This window comes from Heteronotia binoei, chromosome 14 (genome assembly GCF_032191835.1).
Source record: "Heteronotia binoei isolate CCM8104 ecotype False Entrance Well chromosome 14, APGP_CSIRO_Hbin_v1, whole genome shotgun sequence".
NCBI classification, from domain to species: Eukaryota; Metazoa; Chordata; class Lepidosauria; order Squamata; family Gekkonidae; genus Heteronotia; species Heteronotia binoei.
The window spans coordinates 27,173,392-27,196,089 of record NC_083236.1 but is presented as its reverse complement, the minus strand read 5'-3'; the positions used below and the strand labels follow the sequence as shown (position 1 = coordinate 27,196,089).

General features: G+C 48.0%; 1 protein-coding gene across 1 annotated transcript in view; it reads left to right on the top strand.

The window, feature by feature from the left end:
• The window catches only part of SF3B3 (splicing factor 3b subunit 3), a 55,336-nt gene that overhangs the window by 27,327 nt on the left and 5,311 nt on the right, over positions 1 to 22,698 (top strand). The window contains exons 19-25 of the mRNA XM_060254488.1: positions 5,693 to 5,898; positions 6,299 to 6,455; positions 7,584 to 7,709; positions 17,806 to 18,018; positions 18,276 to 18,374; positions 18,737 to 18,880; positions 20,120 to 20,224. Coding sequence (XP_060110471.1) covers positions 5,693 to 5,898; positions 6,299 to 6,455; positions 7,584 to 7,709; positions 17,806 to 18,018; positions 18,276 to 18,374; positions 18,737 to 18,880; positions 20,120 to 20,224 — 1,050 coding nt within the window. The remainder of the gene's footprint in view (positions 1 to 5,692; positions 5,899 to 6,298; positions 6,456 to 7,583; positions 7,710 to 17,805; positions 18,019 to 18,275; positions 18,375 to 18,736; positions 18,881 to 20,119; positions 20,225 to 22,698) is intronic.

Genomic DNA, 22,698 nt, shown 5'->3' with positions numbered 1-22,698 from the left:
AGATTCTGGGGTGTTGTGTTGGTAAGCTGTATGGTACTCAGGGGCACCCAAGTCTTCTCTCCAGTTTTTGCTGCTGGCTCCTTAGCACTCATGGCTTTGTCATGGACATACATGTGATAGCTGACTCCACAAGACCCACAAAAATACGAGTCTCAAGATTTTGTGAATTTTTGTCTTTGGATAAAGCACTGGTAACCTTGGTGAGGAGCATTCCTTGCCAAATTGTTGACATCTCCTTTGGAATAGTTCCAATCATAGCTCAGTGCTTTGTCGTTGTTCAGTCGCACAGTCGAGTCCGACTCTTTGCGACCCCATGGACAAAGTCATGCCAGGCCCACCTGTCTTCCACCGTCCTCCAAAATCTGCTCAAAGTCGTGTTTGTTACATCAGTAACACTGTCCAGCCATCTCATCTTTTGCAATCCCCTTCTTCTTTTGCCTTCTGTCTTTCCTAGCATCAGGATCTTCTCCAGGGAGTGCTCCCTTCTCATTTGATGGCCAAAGTATTTGAGCTTCAGCTTCAGCATCTGACCTTCCAGGGAACAGGTTGGGTTGATTTCCTTTAGGTCTGACTAATTGGATCTTCTTGCAGTCCAAGGGACTCTCAAGATTCTTCTCCAGCACCACATCTCAAAAGCATCTATTCTTCTGCGCTCGGCCTTCCTTATGGGAATACCATCGCTTTGACTATATGAACTTTTCTTGGCAGGGTGATGTCTCTACTTTTTATTATATTGCCCAGGTTCGCCATAGCTGTCCTTCCAAGGAGCAAACGTCTTTTAATTTCATGGCTACAGTCACCATCTGCAGTGATCTTGGATCCCAGAAATGTGAAGTCTGTCACTACTTCCATGTCTTCCCCTTCTTTTTGCCATGGTGTGATGGGGCCAGATGCTATGATCTTAGTTTTTTTCTGATGTTGAGTTTCAAGCCTACTTTTGTGCTCTCCTCTTTCACCCTCAACAAGAGGTTCTCTGGGTCCTCCTCATTTTCTGCCATTAGAGTGGTATCATCCGTATATCTGAGATTGTTGACGTTTTTCCCAGCAATCTTAATTCCGGTTTGTGCTTCATCCAGTCCAGCATTCCACATGATGTACTCTGCATATAAATTAAATAAGCCGGATGACTATACACCCTTGTGGAACTCCTTTTCCTATTCTAAACCAATCAGTTGTTCCATATCCCATTCTGACAGTTGCTTGTTGACCCTTATACAGGTTTCTCAGGAGACATGTGAGGTGGTCGGTACTCCCATCTCTTTAAGGACTTGCCACAGTTTTTTGTGATCCACACAATCAAAGGCTTTAGCATAGTCAACGAAGCAGAAATAGACTTTTTCTGATACTCCCGTGCTTTCTCCATAATCCATCAAATGTTGCAATTTGATGTCTAGTTCCTCTGCCTCTCCGAAACCCAGCTTGAACTTCTGGTAGTTCCTGATCTATGTACTTCTGAAGCCTAGCTTGTAGGATCTTTAACATGACCTTGCTGGCATGTGAAATGAGTGCAATGGTGCGATAGTTTGAACATTCCTTGGCATTACCCTTCTTTGGGATTGGAATATAAACCGATCTTTTCCAATCTTGTGGCCACTGTTGTGTTTTCCAAATTTGTTGACATAATGTGTGCATCACTTTAACAGCATCATCTTTTAGGACTTTGAATAGCTCAACTGGGATACCAACATCTCCGCTCGCTTTGTTGTTAGTAATGCTTTTTAAAGCCCATTTGACTTCACTCTCCAAGATATCTGGCTCAAGGTCATCTATTTCACTGTCATGGTTGTCAAGGACATTGAGATCCTTGTATAATTCTTCTGTGTATTCTTGCCACCTCTTCCTGATCTCTTCTGGTTCTGTTAGGTCCCTACCATTATGTCCTTTATCATAGCCATCTTTGCACGAAACGCTCCCTTGATTTCTCCAATTTTCTTGAAGAGATCTCTTGTCGTTCCCATTCTATTATTTTCTTCTATTGCTTTGCATTATTCCTTCAGGAAGGCCTCCTTATCTCTCCTTGCTGTTCTCTGGAAATCTGCATTCAGTTGGGTGAATCTTTCCTTTTCACCTTTACCTTTCGCTTTCCTTCTTTCCTCAGCTATTTGTAAAGCCTCATCAGACAGCCACTTTGCTTTCTTGCATTTCTTTTTCTTTTGGATGGTGCTGATTGCTGCCTTCTGTACAATGTCACGAACCTCCATCCATAGTTCTTCAGGCACTCTGTCTATCAACTCTAGTTCCTTAAACCTATTCTTCACTTCCACTGTATATTCATAAGGGATGTGATCAAGGTCAAACCTGAATAGCCTAATGGCTTCCCCAGTTTTCTTCAGTTTAAGCCTGAATTTTGCGATGAGTAGCTCATGACGTGAGCCGCAGTCAGCTCCAGGTCTTGTTTTTGCTGACTCTAAGGAGCTTCTCCATCTTTGACTACAGAGTATATCATCAATCTGATTTCTGTGTTACCCATCAGGTGATGTCCATGTGTAGAGTCGCCTTTTAGGTTGTTGGAAGAGGGTGTTCGCTATGATCAGCTTGTTCTCTTGACAAAACTATTAGACTTTGCCCGGCTTCATTTTGTTCTCCAAGGCCAAACTTGTCAGTTGTTCCCGTCACCTTTTGACTTCCTACTTTGGCATTCCAGTCGCCTATGATGAGGAGGACATCTTTTTTTGGTGTTAATTCTAGAAGGTGTTGTAGATCTTCATAGAACTGGTCCACTTCAGCCTCTTCTGCATCAGTGGTTGGGGCATAGACTTGGATTACTGTGATATTGAATGGTTTGCCTTGGATACAGACCGAGATCATTCTATCATTTTTGAGATTGTATCCCATTACTGCCTTCCTCACTCTCTTGTTAACTATAAAGGCCACACCATTTCTTCTACGGGACTCTTGCCCACAATAATAGATGTAGTAATCCTCTGCTTTAAATTCACCCATTCCCGTCCATTTTAGTTCACTGATTCCCAAGATGTCAATGTTCAGCCTTGCCATCTCTTGTTTGACCACATCTAGCTTACCCTGATTCATAGATCTTACATTCCACATTCTGATGCAATATTGTTCTTTGCAGCATCGGACTGTTCTTTCACCATCAGACACATCCACAGCTGAGCGTCCTTTTGACTTTGGCCCAGCTGCTTCACTCTTTCTGAGTTACTTGAATGCTCTTCCCCAGTAGCATATTGGGCACCTTCTGACTTGAGGGGCTCATCTTCCAGCGCCATATCTTTTAGCCTTTTGTTTCTGTTCGTGGGGTTTTCTTGGCAAGGATACTGGAGTGGTTTGCCATTTCCTTCTCCAGTGGATCACATTTAGTCTGGGTTCTCAGCTGTGGCCTGTCCATCTTGGGTGGCCCTGCATGGCATAGCCCACAGCCTCATTGAACAGCACAAGTCTTCTCGCCATGACAAGGCAGCAATCCATGAGAGGGAGCTCAGTGCTAGTTCTGGATTATTCCACTTTCTTAAAGGACTTGCTTCGCATTGGCTCAGGAGAGGCTTCAGAAATCCTGTATGAGGTGAGATGTTGATTGATTTCCCTTGATGTTTGCTCAGTCACTGGGTAAGGAGGCTGGGTCTTCCAGCCCTGTGCCAGATGCTTGAACAGCCCTGTCCTTCTCTTGAGAGAAGATTCATCCTCTTGCATCACATTGGACTGGGAGATGCTCAAAAGTACTGAGAGCTTCTTTTTGAATGAGGGAGCGGTTCTCTGTGAAGATGCAAGACACCCCATCCTTCTGAACAACAGTGAGCTGCTGACCATCTTATCGTAGGTGCCAGCTGTCTGTAAGGTGAGGTTGCCAGCCCAGAACTTTACTCTGAGTTGACCTCTGGTGCCATTTTCTTGTAGAGGCAGTACCTGTCTCCTCCTTGACTGAAAAGTCCGTTATAGCATTCAGATGTTATTTACAGAGCTATTAGAGGGATCTATTGGGAAACAGCAGGCTGAATGTAAATGAAGGGCTCCATACCTCACCTTGAATAGATATAGTAACATAATAAGATTGCAGCCATATTCCTCTATAGCCATTGAATATGTTGCATCAGATTCAAAGATTGTTGTCCATCGATGGAAGACACTTATGCCTTTTCTTAATTTCTCTCTCCACTGCAACCCCTAAAATCCACTGCACTCCCTAAAACACAACTACTTTGGGGAGGGGGCAGTGAATGGGCAGCAGCAGTGTAAGAAATTGAGTTTTTTTTGGGGGGAGGGGTGTTGGCAATAAGAGGAATAATTGGTAAAAATTGCCCCCCTCCTCCTTCTCCTGGGGGGGGATCTCCGGGGGGGGGGGGATCTCCAGGGGGATGGCTTTTGTAGAATAAACTGAGAGGAACTGAAATCAAAGGGTGTGATTGCACAAGACAATAAAAACAAGACACATGAAATCAGCAAAGAGAGTCATGAGCCAAAATAAGTTTAACCCCAGGGGCACCTTTAAGACCAACATAGTCTTATTCAGGGCATAAGCTTTTGTTTGCATGCATGCTTCTTCATGCATGTACACAAAAGTTTATATCTTGAATAAAATTTTGTTTGTTTTAAAGATACCACTGGGTTCAAACTCAGTTCTGCAGCTTCAAACCAATACGGCTACCCACCTGAATGAGCTAAAAAGCTAGCAACTGATTAGAGTTGTTTCATACAATTGTCTCTAGGCACTCAGCTTCAGAAACAAGTTATCCCATACAGTGAGAGAGTCTGTCTTTGTGGAATGAACAGTCCAGGTTCCATCCAACATATATTGCTGGACTGCCAGCTATATTCCATTCCCCAGAGGGAACTGTTTGGAAATCTTTCTCTCCTTCTCTGTAACCTAGTGAATGGGACTGACTATCGCCAATTACTGAAAAATAATGAAACAGAAATCACAAGGGCTGTTAGTAAATTTCAGGCAGATTGTGTTCTCTGTTGGTGTGTACCAAGGCCACACAGTGGATGGTGAATCTTCTTAATGAGTGAATGCTTTGATAGAGGTTACGGCACGATGCAAGAAGGTGTGCATAGACAGCCTCCTGTAGCTGGCTGAATGCAAACAGCATTGGCTTCTTCTATAGAGACAATTCAGAGTATCTTTCACACACATTCATGAGACTGCTGAATTGCAATCAATAATGAAGCTAAAGACAATGCATTTTCCTGGACAGAATTGATATTTAGGTTTCCTGTCTCATTACCAGTGCTGATTTCTTATCGCCTACTACCCCTCTGCATATCACACTTAATCCAGTCACACCTTCTATTGTCATTTCGCTGTAGTCATTTGGCACCTGAAATCACTCCATTCTCCAAAATAGAGGACATAGGATCTCATGTTCTAGCTGTATCTGAAGAAGTGAGCGGTGACGCACAAAAGCTCATACTCTGCCAGAAATTTTGTTATAGTCTGTAAGGTACTACTGGACTTTCTGCTGCTAAGATGGCTACCCATCTCAGTCTATCTGCATACATGGTCATGGATTATATTCTTTCCCTCTGCTCTCTCAGAGGACTTATCTGAAGGAATCACATGAGGATATTCTAGCATTCCATCCTGCTCATTCTTTCTGGGCAAAATGTCTCTTTGTCAGTACACAAATTGTTTTGGTGTTACTTTTTAGATAGGCTGTTTGGTCAGACTACAGTTCTGTGCTTCTTTGCCCGAGAGTGTAATAAAAAGTAGTGATTTGATTCCTCCACATCACAGGAAATGGTTGAAGCTGCCGGTGAAGATGAAAGGGAACTGGCCGCAGAGATGGCGGCAGCATTTTTGAACGAGAACCTTCCAGAGTCCATCTTTGGTGCCCCAAAGGCAGGAAATGGGCAGTGGGCATCAGTCATCCGGGTGATGAACCCCATCCAGGGCAACACGTTGGATCTGGTTCAGCTGGAGCAGAATGAAGCTGCCTTTAGGTAAGGAGGAAGGAGCCCGTGTCACTCACGTCCAGTGCCTCTTGGAATGCTGCTCCTTTCCCTTCTGCTGAGTGACTGGAGTATAACCTCCAAGGCTGCCATCTATCTTACTTTCTACTTGTACATACACCCCTGATGTTTCTGTCAGACAATAGCGGTGGCTGCTAAAAGAGCAAACTGCATATTTTGGAACATTTGACAGGATTTGATCATAGCAAAATAATGGATAATCTGTGCATCTGTCTTGATGGTGTTTAGCCATGGTGATCCTGTCCCATGTTAAAGTATTTTGGCTTTCCAGAGGTCTTTTATTCCAAAGCATCCTTTGTTTGAACTTCCTGGGAGAAGCAGATCTGTCTCATTGCCGTTGCAGTCACACTCTTGATTATCTTGTTCTCAGCGTTGCAGTGTGCCGATTTGCCAACGCTGTCGATGACTGGCATGTTCTGGTGGGAGTGGCCAAAGACCTGATCCTGAACCCCCGCTCTGTTGCTGGAGGGTTTGTCTACACCTACAAGCTGGTAAACAGCGGAGAGAAGCTGGAGTTCCTGCACAAGGTGGGTACCTAACAGAGGCTTGGGGGGAGGCTTAATGGTGCTGGTAAGAAGAGCTCTGTGGCGCAGAGTGGTAAAGCTGCAGTCGGAGCCCTCTGCTCACGACTTGAGTTCGATTCCAGCGAAAGCTGGTTCAGGTAGCCGGCTCCAGGTTGACTCAGCCTTCCATCCTTCCGAGGTCGGTAAAATGAGTACCCAGCTTGCTGGGGGAAAAGTGTAGATGACTGGGGAAGGCAATGGCAAACCACCCCATAAGAAGTCTGCTGTGAGAACATTGTGAAACAACGTCACCCCAGAGTCGAAAACAACTGGTGCTTGCACAGGGGACAGCCTTTACCTTTAAGAAGAGTACCAGACTGTCTTAGGAGCTGCAGAAAGGGGTGGGGAGAGTCCCACCTTCTCTGTGCCTCATGTTGTTTTCACCTAGTCCATGTTTGCAGCAGTGTTGTTACTGTGTAAGGGGCAGTCTGTCACTCAGACTGGAGATTTGAAGCAGTGTTTGCAAGTCTGAAATGAAAGCTGCTGGGAAGTTTGGTTGGTGCTAGTAGCCACTTTCTGAAGCCTGCCAGTTTACTCCTCAGCATTTTTGGCTAAAGTACCTTCAAGAGGTATTGGGAAAGACCTGTGTGTGCTTGAAAGTGCAGAGTTCCACCTCAGAGTCAGAGCAGAAGGACCAGTGGTCTGACTGTACGAGGCAGCTCCATATATTTACATGTGGGTAGATTTTTATCCCTCCTACCAAGGAAGATCTTGAGTCAGCTGCAAGATCTGTTTTTGGCCTACTTTTCACTATCCAGACCTTGGGTGATCAGCGTTTTGTCTGCTGGGTACTAGCTCTTGTGAAGAGGAACTCATCTGGAGCTTTCTCCATCATCCGTTGTAAACAGATAGGGTTGTTTAGTTGTGTTCATCATTTCCAGTAGTGCTGTCAGGCTTCAGGGTGCAGGGGCCTCTCTGGACACGACTGGGGAGGCCCTACAAGCTGCTGATAGTCTGTACACTTCCCCTGCTCGAGTTCTATGGGTGTTTGCCTGTTCTCATAGGAAGGAGTTGGGTGTTGAAAGCTTTGGGCTGGTTTTGCAGGGGTCCTTTGGGTGCATCTGACTTGGCTTGCTCACTTCTCCTGTTCAGACCCCAGTGGAGGAGGTGCCGGCTGCCATTGCCCCATTCCAAGGCAGAGTGCTGATTGGTGTGGGGAAACTGTTACGTGTCTACGACTTGGGCAAGAAGAAGCTGCTCCGAAAGTGTGAAAACAAGGTATTGACATTTGTCCTTGAGCCGTTTCCCCAAAAGAGAGACTGCAAATTCAGCAAGCAACCCCAAAGACTGCAAAGAGCAAAAAGCCTGCAGCACAGTTTTAAGCAATAAAGCAAAGTTTAACCATGCAAGCTCCTGTTTCCCTCACACAAGCAGACATGGAGCCTTTGTAAGGAAGAATGTCTTTTTAAAAGTTTAAGTCAATGCACCCCCACTCCACCCCACCACACTTTGAACACAGCCTGAAACAGGGGCACAGACATTCTAAGCCATGGTGTGTGCTGGGAGAGAGAGAGACAGCCAGCCATGGATTGCTACAGACTCATTTTAAAATACACAGACACACAGTTTCCTTCAGAGCTTTAGAACATCCCAGGAAAAAGCCCCTTCAGCTTCCTAAAGCAACAGACCTACTTCTCTTAAAGAGAGAGACCCACTGAGAGAGAGACACACAGAATGCAATTGCTTACCAAACACAGCTGCATTTTTCCTCCTTGAGATGTGTGTTGGAAGGCAGGCAGGGAGCTTACTGAGGCTGATGATTGAACTCCCCACCAGGCTGAGGAGGGATTAGATAAGCAAGGCTCCAGTCAACGTAGCTCACCAAATGGAATTTACTCACATCCAACAACTGGAAAGTAGATTCTAGCCAATGGCAACATGCACAATCACATGATCCTTTTCACCTTATGGGAGCTTACCCTTCTGCCTGCATTTCTAACGCTGTAGAGGAATCCCTCCCTCACTCCCTTCTTTCCCTGCAGAACTGTGAATGAGTTTTAAAAAGCTGTTTCCCCTTCTACGCTTTGTTTGTTGCTGACTCTGACTTGTTCAAACCACACAAATACAAAGTCTTTATAATTAATAAGGAAATTAAAGAATAAAAACACGTTTCACAACATGTTTTAAAATAAAATGATACCGTACTATTTTTGTAGGAAAAATCTTTGGGGTCAGACCCTGCAAGATAGACCTTGGTGCACACAGTCTTCTCAAAGAGGTTTTTGCAGTTATTAGAAGTTTAAGCCAGTCTTTTTTTTTTCATTGGCACAGAGCATGATTATCATGCAGCAACTGCGGTCATACCCATGAAACAATTCATGCTAGAATTAAGAGGCTGAACCTAACACAGCTGTATACATATTAAAACTTTATCACTTTTTACAAATGTACACAGGTCTTCTTCAAATACAGCACTGGAGACACATTGTTGTCCATAAAAATACACTATGTAACGTACATTAGGAGAAATATGCAAGTCACCAGCAGAGTGTCTGGGATTGTGAAAATGGAAATGAATTTAAGCTATACATTTTACCAAAATGCCCTACTTTGGAATTTTTAACAATGCCACACTAAAACTATTTTTAAAAGCATGTGCAAGCAGATTGTGAGTCTGCCAAAATTCCACAACAGCAAAACCCAAGTCACTTTAACGTGGCTGGAAGCCTGGCAGAATTTAATTCAACAGCACTTGTGACCAAGACCTTTAGTGTCCCCTAATTTTTCTAAGACCTCAAGACACAACGATTCTCACTGGTTTTAGTAGCCCATTCTTCCAAGCACTGGAATGCAGGACGGGGAGACCCAGAACCACCAGACAGTATTTCAACAGGCTGGTTGCTACATTTCTGTTATAAGCATTGATCTTCTTCGTGGTCTCTGTGCAGTCCCACACATGGGTCTTGCCGCAGGCAACGGATCCATACCTCGGAGCTCCAATAGCTCGCCTATAGCGTCTTTTGGCGCGCTTTCCTCCCGCCCTGGGGAGCAGGCAGCGACCGCGCATGCCTGGAGCGGGGGGAGAGCGCCCATTCCACTCAGTTTCTTCCCTACCGCCGCCCGGACAACACCCTCCTCGCTGCGTTCCTCCTTAGCTCGTCCATTACCTCATCTTTTCGTCTTCTTTTCTTCACCTGGTATCGTATTCTTCTTCTTCTTATGTTCCCTTTTCGCCGGAAAAATTTAAAAAAAAAACAAAAACCCGTTTCTGCGCTATCTTTTCCCTTTTCTCCCTCCCCTCCCCTCCCTTGTCCGGAGCGCATGGAAGGGAAAGTTACCTTTAAAAAGTGCACGCGCTGTGGGACCAAAATCCCCTCCTCAGACGGCCACAGCCACTGCCTATTTTGCTTGGGGGAAGCTCACCGAGTCAACTCCTGCCCTCACTGTGCGAACTTCGGCAAGCAGGCCCGTAAGAACCGTGCAGCCAGGCTCCGGAGTTTCCTAATTGAGTTGTCCCTGAGGGCTATGCCCGCGTCGGACTCGCTGCCTCCCCAACAACAAGCGGGAGATTCGGCCTCTACGGACGTGTCTCTTTCTAAACAGAAGCACAGGTCTGAGAAAAAGTCATCGAAGCACGCCGAGACCGGCCATAAGGCTTCGAAAAAATCGCGCCATCTTGAATCCACGGATCAGGCGCCTAAAAAATCTCGTCATTCCGAATCGGCTGATTCGGCTCCGAGGAAACTCCACCACTCGCACTCGGCTCCTAAGAAGCCTCGGGCACCAACCTCGACTTCGACGTTAATGGATCCCGCGGCCCCAGCGCAGCCGTCACTTCCGCTTGAATTGTCGGCTCCGTCGGACGTCATCACCGACATGCTGCAACTGACACCTCACTCATCCACAGCAGTAGAGGTCATACCAGTCCACTCTCGCTCACCTACGGTGCACAGTGTGGTTCCTGCGGACTTTCTACAACCTGACCTGACTACTGATTCTACTCAGGCGTACCCTAAATCTCCACTTCGGATCGGATCCTTCCGAGATATCGGGATTTCTCCCCTGTACAGGGACTTGGCTACTCAGGCTCCAGCTAACCAAGGTCGTTCTCGTTCACCCACCCATCGAATCCAATCCCGATCGCCGCCTCTCCGAGGCCGCTCCAGATCTCCACGTAGGCGCCGAGACTCCGGCTCTTCGGGTTATTATCAGGACTACTACGCCCCTCCAAGGTACGACCGCCATTACTCTCGGTCTCCTTCGCCTAGACGCCGGCCTTACCATCATCCTTCTCGGTCCCCATCTGTGGAGGGTTCGTGTTACTCCCCGTACTCAGCAATCCGGTACGAGGACTCTCCTAGACCCCGTGATCGACTTCGTGATTCCCCACGACTCCGTGATCTCGATCGGTTTCCAGATTCTCCTCGACCCCGTGATCGATATTATCCACGGCCCCGCGATCAAGATCGGACCCGAGAACCTGATTACTCTCGCTACTCCCCTCGACTCTGTGACCACCGCCGGCTTCGGGAATATGAATGCCATTCCAATCTGCAGCCGCTTCGAACCCGGGACCACTATCAACGAGACGTTGCTAGGCCGCGCACTCCGTCAGCCTCGGCTTCGATTGCTCCCCCGGTCTCCACACCTACGGACCAGCGTGATCAGATCGTAAAGCCTAAGACCGTCCCCTCGGACCCGATCCCACCTCCACATCCTCCTTCGGGTGAGGATTTCCGCTCCGACGCCGATTCCTCAGCATCATCAGACTCTGAGGACCATCCGGACTCGGTAGTCTCGGACTCGGCGCCACAGCCCCGACTCTCTCCATCGGATGCGTCCAAGGCCTATCTCCATCTGATCACCACCATGGCCGAAGCCTTAAACATTACTCTTCCGTCGGATTCACCTAAGGTCTCTGACATCGTACACGACCTCGTACAAACGGACTTTCCACCTGGTTCATTGCTTCCTATGCTACCTGTGCACCTCGAAGGCCTCCGCGAAACCTGGGACAAGCCTGCTTCAGTCCCACCTACCTCCAAACGCTTTGACTCTCTCTACAGAGTTCACGCTCCTGAGGCTAAATTTCTTGCTTCTCATCCAGCACCTAACTCTATTATTGTGCACTCAGCCACTAAGGCTAAACCCTCCAGGCATCCGACACCTCCAGACCGAGAGGGCAGGAAGTTGGACACTCTGGCCAGGAAGATATTCAACCTTGCCTCCACAAATTCCAAGCTGAACAACTATCTAGCCTACTTTTCGGCTTATGTCTTCAACTTGGCCAACCAATTTACGCCTCTCATTCCTTCCCTTCCTGAACCTTCTCAAAGGACGGCCTCTGGCTTGGTATCAGAACTGTCTAGAGTGTCGAAGCAACAGATCAACACCATACGCCACGCGGTCTCCTGCTCTTCCAGGGTCTTTGCGTCCTCTGTTGCCTTGTGTCGCCACGCCTGGCTAAGGTCCACCAACTTACAACCGGACATCAAGCAAAAGATCGAAGCCTTTGATGGCCTTGGCCTCTTCCATGCCTCTACCGATGAGGTTCTCACCTCAGTAGACGACGGACGCAAGCGTGCGAAGCGCTTGGGAGTCTCCCAACCATTCTCCCAGCAGTCCAACTGTACAAAACCCTGGAGACCATCTTTCCAGAGGCGTCAACGGTCACCCAAGCGGAATGACTTCTGGAAGAGGAAGAGTGGACAGCAGAAGCCTCAGTTTCAACAAAGGCCTCGGTCACAACAGCTCAAAAAGTCCTCCCTTCCTTCTAAACAGTCTCTTTGACTTTCCTCAAATCCTACCGGTTTTCCGCACACGTCTATCACCATTCCTTCCCACTTGGAACTCGATCACAACCGACTCCTGGGTGCTGACCATCGTGCGCTTAGGTTACGCAATCGAGTTCATTTCTCCACCTCGCCACCACTACTTCATAGCTACCCCCCCGTCTTCACTCCTCCATCAGGAGATCCTGGACTTGCTCCACAAAAACGCGATAGAGCCCGTCCCTCCGCTACATCGAGGGACAGGCTTCTATTCAAGGTATTTCCTGGTCCCCAAGAGGGATGGAGGCAAGCGTCCCATTCTAGATCTGAGGAAGCTCAACAAGCACATCGAATACAGGAAGTTCAGAATGATCTCCCTGCAGTCCATCCTGCCCCTTATTCCCAGGAATTCCTGGATGGCTTCTCTAGATCTTCAGGACGCTTACTTCCATGTGACCATTCGACCTCAACATCGGAAGTATCTGCGGCTTGCCATGGGCCAGGACCACTACCAATATGTGTCCCTACCATTCGGCCTCTCCACTGCGCCCCGCGTTTTTACCAAGTGCATGGCAGTGGTGGCAGCTGCGCTTCGCATTCGGAACATCCCAGTCTTCCCATACATCGACGACTGGCTTCTTGTAGCTCCGACCCAACAGCAACTGAAGTACAACCTCGACACGGCTCTCACTCTCCTGAGTTCCCTGGGCCTTCGCGTGAATACATCAAAATCACACCTCACACCTACCCAGGACCTCAAGTTTATAGGCGCCCTTCTATGCACCTCTCTGCATCGTGTCTTTCTCCCCGAGGATCGGGCACTAACTATCATTGCCCTAGCCAAGTCAGTTCAACAACAACCTTGTCAGTCTGCGTTCACAATCCAACGCCTGCTGGGCCTTATGGCCGCCACAACATCTGTCCTTCACTTTGCCAGGCTACGGATGCGACAACTACAGCTCTGGTTTGTACGAGCCTACCACCCTCAGACACAACCACAAAGCGTTTTGCTTACTGTTCCACAGAGAGCGCTTCTATCTCTCACGTGGTGGACTGTACCCAACAATCTCCTCGAGGGCAAGCCGTTTCTACCGACTTCCCCGATGGCCACAGTAACAACAGATGCCTCCAAGTGGGGATGGGGAGCCCACTTAGAGGACAAAACCGTCAGAGGACTTTGGACGACCTCCGAGAAAGCCATGCACATAAACTGCTTAGAACTGATTGCGGTACACAGAGCTCTTCAATCCTTTCTCCCACTGATAAGGGACCGGCACGTTCAGATCTCCACGGACAATATGGCAACAGTTTACTACATAAACAAGCAGGGGGGCACCAGATCCCTCCGTCTGTGCCGTATAGCCGTAATGCTCTGGGAATGGTGTGTCAAGCACAACATATACATGACTGCCATTCATCTCCCGGGTGTGGAGAATACTCTGGCCGACTCCCTCAGCAGGGTTCGCATAGACAACCACGAATGGTCCATCAATCCGACCTACCTTCGGCGTATCTTCCGATGCTTCGGAACACCCAAGGTGGACGTCTTTGCATCCAGGGACAATGCCAAATGTCCTCAATTTTATTCCAGGAGGGGCAACGACGCCTTCCTACACAACTGGACAGGTCCCCTCCACTACTTCTTCCCACCAACTCCCCTTCTGACACGGGTGTTGGTGAAGATAGCACGGGATGGCACGGACTGCATCCTCATTGCGCCATGGTGGCCTCGGCAACCGTGGTTCACGAGGCTTCTTCAACTGTCCCGCCACACTTACCGCTGGCTTCCTCCTGTGGGCGACCTTCTCTCTCAGGCCAGCGGTCAGGTTCTTCATCACAACCCGCGGGTCCTGGCCCTGGCAGCTTGGAGAATACGTCCACCTACCTCTCTGCAGAGGTAGCCAATATCATCCTCAACGCAAGGAAGCCTTCCACTAGACTCTCGTATCAACGTAAATGGAAGCGCTTCTGTTCCTTTGCGACATCTAATCATCTGCAGCCGGAATCAGCACCCCTTAACCTGATCCTGGATTATCTACTTTCTCTACAGAAATCAGGACTCTGTTATTCCTCCTTAAAGGTTCACCTTTCTGCAGTTTCTGCTTTCCACAACCCGGTTGACGGCAGAACTGTGTTCTCCCATCCTTTGTCTAAGTCCTTTCTTAAGGGCATGTTGCACTTCAATCCACCTGTTAAGCCCTTTGTTCCGACTTGGAGTTTATCGTTAGTCCTTTCCTGCTTGATGAAAGTTCCCTTTGAACCTATGGCTACCATAGACCTCAACCTTCTTTCCTGGAAGACAGCATTACTCGTAGCCCTTATCTCAGGTAAACGGGCAAGTGACTTATGCGCCTTCCGTCACGATCCTCCCTACACTATCTTCCACAGGGACAAAGTTGTTTTGCGACCGGACCCTGCGTTCCTGCCCAAGGTTGTCTCCCAGTTCCACTTATCAACCTCAACTTCTCTACCAACGTTTTTCTCCAACCCATCCGACCAGGGACAACGAGCCCTACATTCTTTGGACGTTAGAAGGGCTTTATCTTTCTACCTTGATCGTACACAACCTTTCCGTAAGGACCCTAATCTGTTTGTGGCCTACGGGAACCCTCACAAGGGACACAAAATTTCTACCCAACGACTGTCTAAATGGGTAGTTAGTGCCATCAGGTTGTGCTACGAACTGGCTAAACAGCCTTTGCCCAAAGGTCTTAAGGCCCACTCTACTAGAGCGGTCTCGACGTCTTCGGCCTTTCTGCAGGGCGTCTCCCTAGAGGACATTTGTGCGGCTGCATCGTGGTCCTCTCCATCCACGTTCGTCTCCCATTATGCCTTAGACGTTCGTGCGAGACGGGACGCCTCCTTCGGTCAAGCGGTCCTCAGATCTATCTTCCACTGAAGCTAAGGGTGAGTGCATCCGCTTCCATCTCTACGTTACATGATATAATGTGGTTGCATATGATGTGTTTGGATTACGTGACTAACCTTCTTTTACCAGCACCCTCCTCCAGGTCATTTAGCTGGCTAGTCACCCATGTGTGGGACTGCACAGAGACCACGAAGAAGATAAACAGGTTGCTTACCTGTAACTGATGATCTTCGAGTGGTCATCTGTGCAGTCACACACGCCCACCCAGCCTTCCCCGCTGCTGGCCTCTTGTAATTGTTGCTTAACCTTGTATAGTGTCAGTGCCAACGGCGGCTGGAAGAAACTGAGTGGAATGGGCGCTCTCCCCCTGCTCCAGGCATGCGCGGTCGCTGCCTGCTCCCCAGGGCGGGAGGAAAGCGCGCCAAAAGACGCTATAGGCGAGCTATTGGAGCTCCGAGGTATGGATCCGTTGCCTGCGGCAAGACCCATGTGTGTGACTGCACAGATGACCACTCGAAGATCATCAGTTACAGGTAAGCAACCTGTTTTTCTCCCTAAACAGGAGTTTGGGAGGAGAGGATGTTGCGCAGGCCTCTTCAAAACATGATTAATTTTGGACAACAAAATAATATATTTTAAGTGTGTTTGTGACCTTAAGCCAAAACACGCATCCTAGTCTACCTCAAAGGGTTGTTTTAAAAATAAAATGAAGGAGGGATTCAAAACTACTCAGCCAAAGGGTGAGCCCTTCTGCAACATGGGAGCGTGCTAACAAACCACATGAAAACTTTTTAAGAGTCTCCTGCTGTTTCACAGTATGCTTGGGAGAGCAGCAAGGATTTTTAAAATAAAATTACGGTCTGCATAGAGCTGTATGAAAATGATTTTTAAAAAATCAGACAATCAGCCTTGCAGAGCAGGCCTAGTGCAGTCTTCTCAAAGAGGTTTTTGCAGTTATTAGAAGTTTATAATCTATAAATACACACTCCGAATGAGGTTTTCTCAACTTTTAACATTTTTCTCTTACCATGCAGCTTTTATGTCATTGCACAAATGCATACATGTTAAAACTTTATCACTTTTTAAAAATGTACACGGGTCTTCTTCAGATACAGCATTGGAGAGACACAGTGTTGTCCATAAAAATATGCTATCTAATGTACAATGGGAGAAAAACACCATCAGAGTTCTGGGGATTGTGAAAAAGTAAAAGAATTTAAGATATACATTTTACCAAAATGCACCGCTTTGGAATTTTAACTATGCCATGGGAAACTGTTTTTAAAAGCAAGTCTGCCAAAGAGACAGTAGATTTGAAACTAAGGAACTCACAAAGATCACCAAACGCAGAGACGACCTAATCAAACCACCTCCCTTGAAAATGCCAGGGCAGCTTTTGCTCAGAGAAAGCATATATTCCTAAGAAAGTTCATGATGCAGGCAACTTTACAGACAGGCAAAAGCATAAACAAATTTAGGCAAATTGACATCAGGATCATGCAAAACTTTTAAACAGTGATAGCAGTGAATTTTCAAGACACTTGTACCCCAACTTATCTTACTAACTTGTGAACCTTTCAGGAGATGTGTTATTTGAATTGTTTCATGCCATATCTATCCCTAAGCTGCATGGTTTGATAAGATTAACACCCTGAACATGTACTTCAGCTCTTCCCTTGAGTGTGCATGCTAGCTTGAGGGGGAGATTGAAACACATTGTGACCTCTTAAGCAGGAAAACTTTATTAAACTAGAGCATTATAGAAGGGGAAATGGCAGTTGTGCCATTTTACTAGACACACAGATCTAAAGAAAGAACAGTACTGTAATGGGAAGATATCATACTATAATATGTGTAAAACACATTCTAACAGCTTATAACAAATTGACATCCCGTTTTACCTTTTAGAAGTCTACATAGAACAATGCATCTTTCTTATAATCATTATTTTCCACCATAACTAATTTTGTGATGAGTGCAGGGGGCTGTTCTGCATGACAAGGTCATTATTTTCAACATTAAGAGCCAAAGATCCCCCTACCTGAATTTTGACAGAGACACTTTTAACAGCATTTGATGTTGGGCTTCATGCCTATGAGTTGAAAAAACAGCAGCAACGGCTAGGAGGCCTCCTGGATACAACTAACAGCAAAATAGTTTCCCAAGGTAGACTGCCACAGGATGTGAAAAATGTGAAAAAGCACACTAAACAACATTTATTCGCAGCATGCACCTTGCTAACCTGCTTCTTCTGTCATACTGATCACTGGATTTTGGTTGTGTAAATCCGTGAAGCAGGCGTCTGTAGCAGATGCCTCCCTTTTTCCATCAGTAGAGAAAGATATCCTTTTAATAGTGAGCTAACATTTGCTCTGGTCCCTTCTGCGGTGCTGAAGGAACCACTGAAGCAGCATGTTGTCAGGTGCAGGCATGGGAAGAGGGAGCCAAGCAACTGTTGCAGTCCAATAATTTTCATTGCAGTTGCTGATCCCAACTTCCCACTGTCTAGTAAACTTCAGAGCAGAGGTAATTTCCTACTCATCTGCAGTGATTTAAGTGCTAGCCTTGACTGAGTCTAGATAGCAGGGTTTTTTTAGATCCATTTGTATACTTGTGTCAGGGATGGACTTAGGGACCCCTAGGTAGGAGTTGCATTTAAGCAGGCTCTTGTGATGAAGGAGAGACCCCTTCCTGGTCTTTATTTGCGCGTCTGGCTTGCTTTCCTTTGAACCAGCACATTGCCAACTACATCTGCGGGATCCAGACCATTGGGCACCGGGTGATTGTTTCGGACGTCCAGGAGAGCTTCATCTGGGTGCGCTACAAGAGGAACGAGAATCAGCTCATCATCTTTGCAGACGACACCCACCCCCGCTGGGTCACCACTGCCTGCCTCCTGGACTATGACACTGTGGCCGGAGCTGACAAGTTTGGCAACATTTGTGTGGTGAGTCTTGCTTTGAGGACTTCCCCTTGAGAAGGGGCTGCCCTTTTATTTCCATAGAATGGCCAGCAAGAGAAACTGGGATAGTGTGGAAATGCTCTCGGCTGTTGCCAAACTGTGAGCCAGTAATCCCTTGGCTTCTGAGGACTGAGGCTTGCTTTTGCTGCATCTTCCATTGGGTTGAGCGATTCTCCATTTACCCCCACTAACCTCTTGCAGTTCTTGCCATGGGCCTCATTTTGGTTTGTTCTCTGACATAGGTGAGGCTGCCTCCCAACACGAATGATGAGGTAGACGAAGATCCAACTGGCAACAAAGCTTTGTGGGACCGAGGGCTTCTCAACGGAGCTTCGCAGAAGGTGACTGTGGGGCAGGAACACTGTTGCTTTCGTGGGTCAGTTCTTGGGTGGGTTGTTGGTGTGTATTGATAAAGAAATCCTTTTGTAGTGTATTAAAAAAAAATGTCTGCGGAAAAATGCATTAAAAGGCATGGCCCGTTCTCAGGGATCCAAGCAGCGCAGCCTCTGTGGGACTTTGTCTTTCAGCTGTAGTGAGGGAAAGCCTTCTGAGAATGAAGGTGCTGCCATGAGCAGATGTCTTGGCTATTGTTGCTCCTCTCAAAGGAGCATGTGCCTCTGTGGTGAACTGGGGATGGTAAGGCAGGCTGTGCATGAGAGGAGCCTGAGCTGTCTCCTGAAGGTCTTGCTTGTCTGACTTCCAGGCAGAGGTGATTATGAACTACCATGTCGGAGAAACAGTGCTGTCTCTGCAGAAGACCACGCTGATCCCGGGGGGCTCCGAATCACTTGTCTACACCACCTTGTCAGGCGGCATCGGCATTCTAGTCCCATTCACATCACACGAAGTAAGAACAAGGGAGGGGATTGTGCTGCATCCTGCTCAGTTTTGAAAGGTTCCTGCTTCAGAGGGAAGGGAGGCATTTGCTTGGATGTTCAGCTTTGCTTTTCTGGTGGTTCTGGTTTGCTTGTAATTCCAACTCCCCAGGAGGCAGTGTTTGGCTCTCCTGGCCTGCCTGCTGTGCCTCCTCCATAGGCAGAAGCTGATCCTGACAGCTTTTGTTGACATAAGTGCCAGCCAGCTCCACCCACATTAAATAAGGATTGTTGTGTCAACACTGCAGGTTGGAACAGACCTCAGTGGTGCTATAGACTTTAGCAGATTTCACTGTCCCACATAAGGCCTCTGAAGTTCCCAATTCTTACACACAGTAGGTTATATTTTCCAGTTCTCCCCCCCCCCCTTTTTTTTTTACTGTTTTGGAGAGGGTCACTTGCAGGCTGAGCTTGGAGCTTATAACTAGTGATGGTTATAAAGCCTGCCAAAAAGTTCCCTGAATTTTGGGTTTCTGTGTTACTTGAAATGCTTAACAGAGCAGACCCCATGATGTTAGAATCTGGGGTTCTTCAGAATTGTTTCAAAATATCAACAGAAAGAAACGTGTGTGTGTGTGTGTGCGCGTGCGCCTTCCGTGGTTCTTGCAGTATAAAAAAGAAACCCCTTCAAAATGAAGCCTTTTGTGTGTCAGACATAATTATTTTTCCTTTGTGAAGCAGGGGGTTAGGGTTGAAAAGGTTTCTTATTTTTAATGATGCCTACATTGCAAACTGCATACATAAAATTTAACTGAATACTAGGGTTTTTTGCCATGCTAAGCTGTTAAGGCTTTCCTTGCTTTTATGCTGTATGTGCAAAGAGAGAACACTTGTTCATATCTCCAATTATTTTAAAAGTTTTTCAGTATTCTAGGGGTGATTTTAAAAGTTCTTTTCTGACCTGATTTCAAGGCTATTGTTGTGCTGTTTATACTTCTGTAGAAGGGCAGCAAAAATTGGATACAATTTTTCTGGGAAGAAGAGTCATTCAGTTTTTAAATATGTACTTCTCACTTTAAAAAGAACAAACAATTTTTCCTGCAGGAAATCTGTTACCAGCTTTCCCAAATTCTTCCATCTATGTAGGAAGAGAACCAGAGTGGAGTAGTAGGGGGATAAGAGAGTGGAGCTGAGCACGTTCTTTCCTCCTGAGCTCTGTTATGTCATTTTGACTTTTGAGAAACTGTTGCCTTGTTCTTTGCTGCCTTCAGGATCATGACTTCTTCCAGCACGTTGAGATGCACCTCCGGTCTGAGCACCCTCCTCTTTGCGGACGGGACCATCTCAGCTTCCGCTCTTATTATTTTCCCGTAAAGGTAGGCCAGGTTCTGAACTGACCTGCAGTGGGGAGGGGCTTGGGCTCAGTGGTTTCCCTCCCTGCGGGGCCCCTCCGGGTAAATAGGGAGGGGACATGCTGCCCAGCTTGAGCATCTGCTTTGCAGGCAGAAGGTTCCATATTCATTCCCTGGCATTTTCAGTTTAAAAGGTATCCCGGAAAGGCACTGTCAGAAAATATTAACCCTTGAATATCTGGTGGTCTGTCTTGCTTGCTATAAGGCAGCTTAAATAAAGCGATCAAAGACCAAAACTAGAACATCTGCTTTGTGTGCAGAAGAGACTGGCTTGTTGCTGCAATCTCCAACTGAAAGGATCAGGTAGTGGGTAATGGGAACAGCCTTTCTGTACTGGAGAGCCACTGCCATTTAGAGTAGACAAGCCTAGCTGATAGAAGGCAGCTTCACAGCATTCAAAGGTATGCTAAGTGCGATGGCTCAGCCCTTCCTTTCATGAGGCAAGAGCCCCCTCCTTCCCAGCAGCCTCCCTATACCCTTGGACTAGCAGTAGTGGGTACCTGTAAATGTGGCCATTTTGTGTGTGCAAGAATGCATTCGTCTTCAAGATTGCCTGCACACCCAGGAAGGGGCAGCCATGATGGCAAACTGGGGCTTCTGGCTTCTATCCTAGCAAGTAACCAGGCGGTACAACCTGCCTGCTGTTGGCCGTCCACCTCAGAGCATGACTTCAAGGCATCTGATGCAGGCACTGTGCTGAAGCTATAAGGAGGCCTAGTGCTAATCTTCTTCGTGGTCTCTGTGCATCACACTGATGGGAGTAAGGCGCCTGCGCCGATCTCGATCGGTAAACTTAAAAAGCTGCGGATTTCCGCGCCGACGTCCCAGTGCGCATGCCCAGGAGCCCCCACCACGCATGCTCACTGAGACGGGCACGGACATCCCGCCAGTTCTCTTCTGACCGCCGCGCTGATCAGTCGATCTACTTGCTTCGGTCGGTGAACTTTTTTCCCTTTCTTTGGATTTAGTATAGCTAGCTGTAGCTTAGTTTTATAGTGTTAGTTTTAGGTTTTAGTTAGTGTTAGTGTTTTTTCGGGGGCGTTCGGGCGGAGCGCGTTAATTTTGCTCCTTCCCCCCCCCCCTCTTCCCCGTCTTCCCGCCTTCTGGCGCATGGAAAGGCGGTGGGGATTTTTTCGGCGGTGCTCCAAGTGCGGGAGCAAGATAGCTCCACCTGACGGGCACTCACTCTGCCTCCTGTGCTTGGGAGAACGGCATCGCCCAGACTCTTGCACACACTGTGCAAAATTCTCGAGACAAACCCGGAAGAACCGAGCAGCGAGACTTGCGGCGGCCCTCATGGAACAAATTCTGTCTCCGGTTTGTTCATCGGCGGAGAGGGCAGACCAGCCCGTCGTTACCGACCCACCATCGACGTCGACATCGTCGGTGGTCGATGTCGAACGCCCGCTTTCCGACGCCGAACGGCACGCCAAACGCGCTGCCTCGGCCCCTCTGTCGGACTCCTCTATGCCAGCTAAGCGGCCTAAAGAGGATATGGGCGTAGCGAGCGAGAAGAAGAAGAAGAAGGCAAAAAGGCTGGATAAGCCAAAGCCTAAATCCTCGTCCTTCATCGCTCCCACCTCTCCGCAGGACCCGACGGCTCTGATCATACCGCCGCTTAAGCTGCTTGCCTCGCCGATTCGACCAATCACCTCGATGTCGACGGAGCTCGTCATTTCCTCCGACTCCGACCAGGAGATCGAGCCCGGCCAGCGTCCCGACATCGAACCACCGTTTCGGCCTCGCCCTCGAGCTCCCCGCAGTCCACCCCCTCGGGACCGAGAGGAGAACATTAAGGACCGTTCGCCTAGGAGCCGATCCCCTCGACGCCGAGACCCTGCCCAGGTTCCATGGGACCAGAGACAGTGGCAATATTTATATGGGGCCTACCCCATGCAGCCTTCTTTCCCGTGGCTCCTTCCTCGTCAACCTGAGTGGGACCAATCTTCCGAGGCTTCCTACCGGTCTCGGACGTCGTACCGTCCCCCGCGTCGCACAGCCTCCGCGTCGGTGTCGAAGGCTCCCGACGTCGAGGACACCTCATCACCAGTTCGGCACCGAGCCCCAACAGAGAAGCCAAAACCAAAGACCCCGGTGTCTCCACCCGACCCGCATCTCTCGGATCGTTCGGAGTCACCTGCGCGATCACCTAGGTCGCATGATTCATCGGCTGATGAACAGGATACTTCTTCGCCGAGACAACCCTCCCCTTCACCGAAGACCTTCGAGGAGCAGCCCATTTCCCCCTCGGAGGACTTAAAATCATACGGGGACTTGGTAAAGCGCATGGCGCAGTCACTGTCGCTCACCACTGTGCAACCCGAACCGATCGTTACCGACACGGTCTTCGATATCGTTCAGAGGGATACTTCCACCGCAGTGGCGCTACCTTTGACTAACGTCATGATGCACACCGCCAAAGCCTCATGGGACAAACC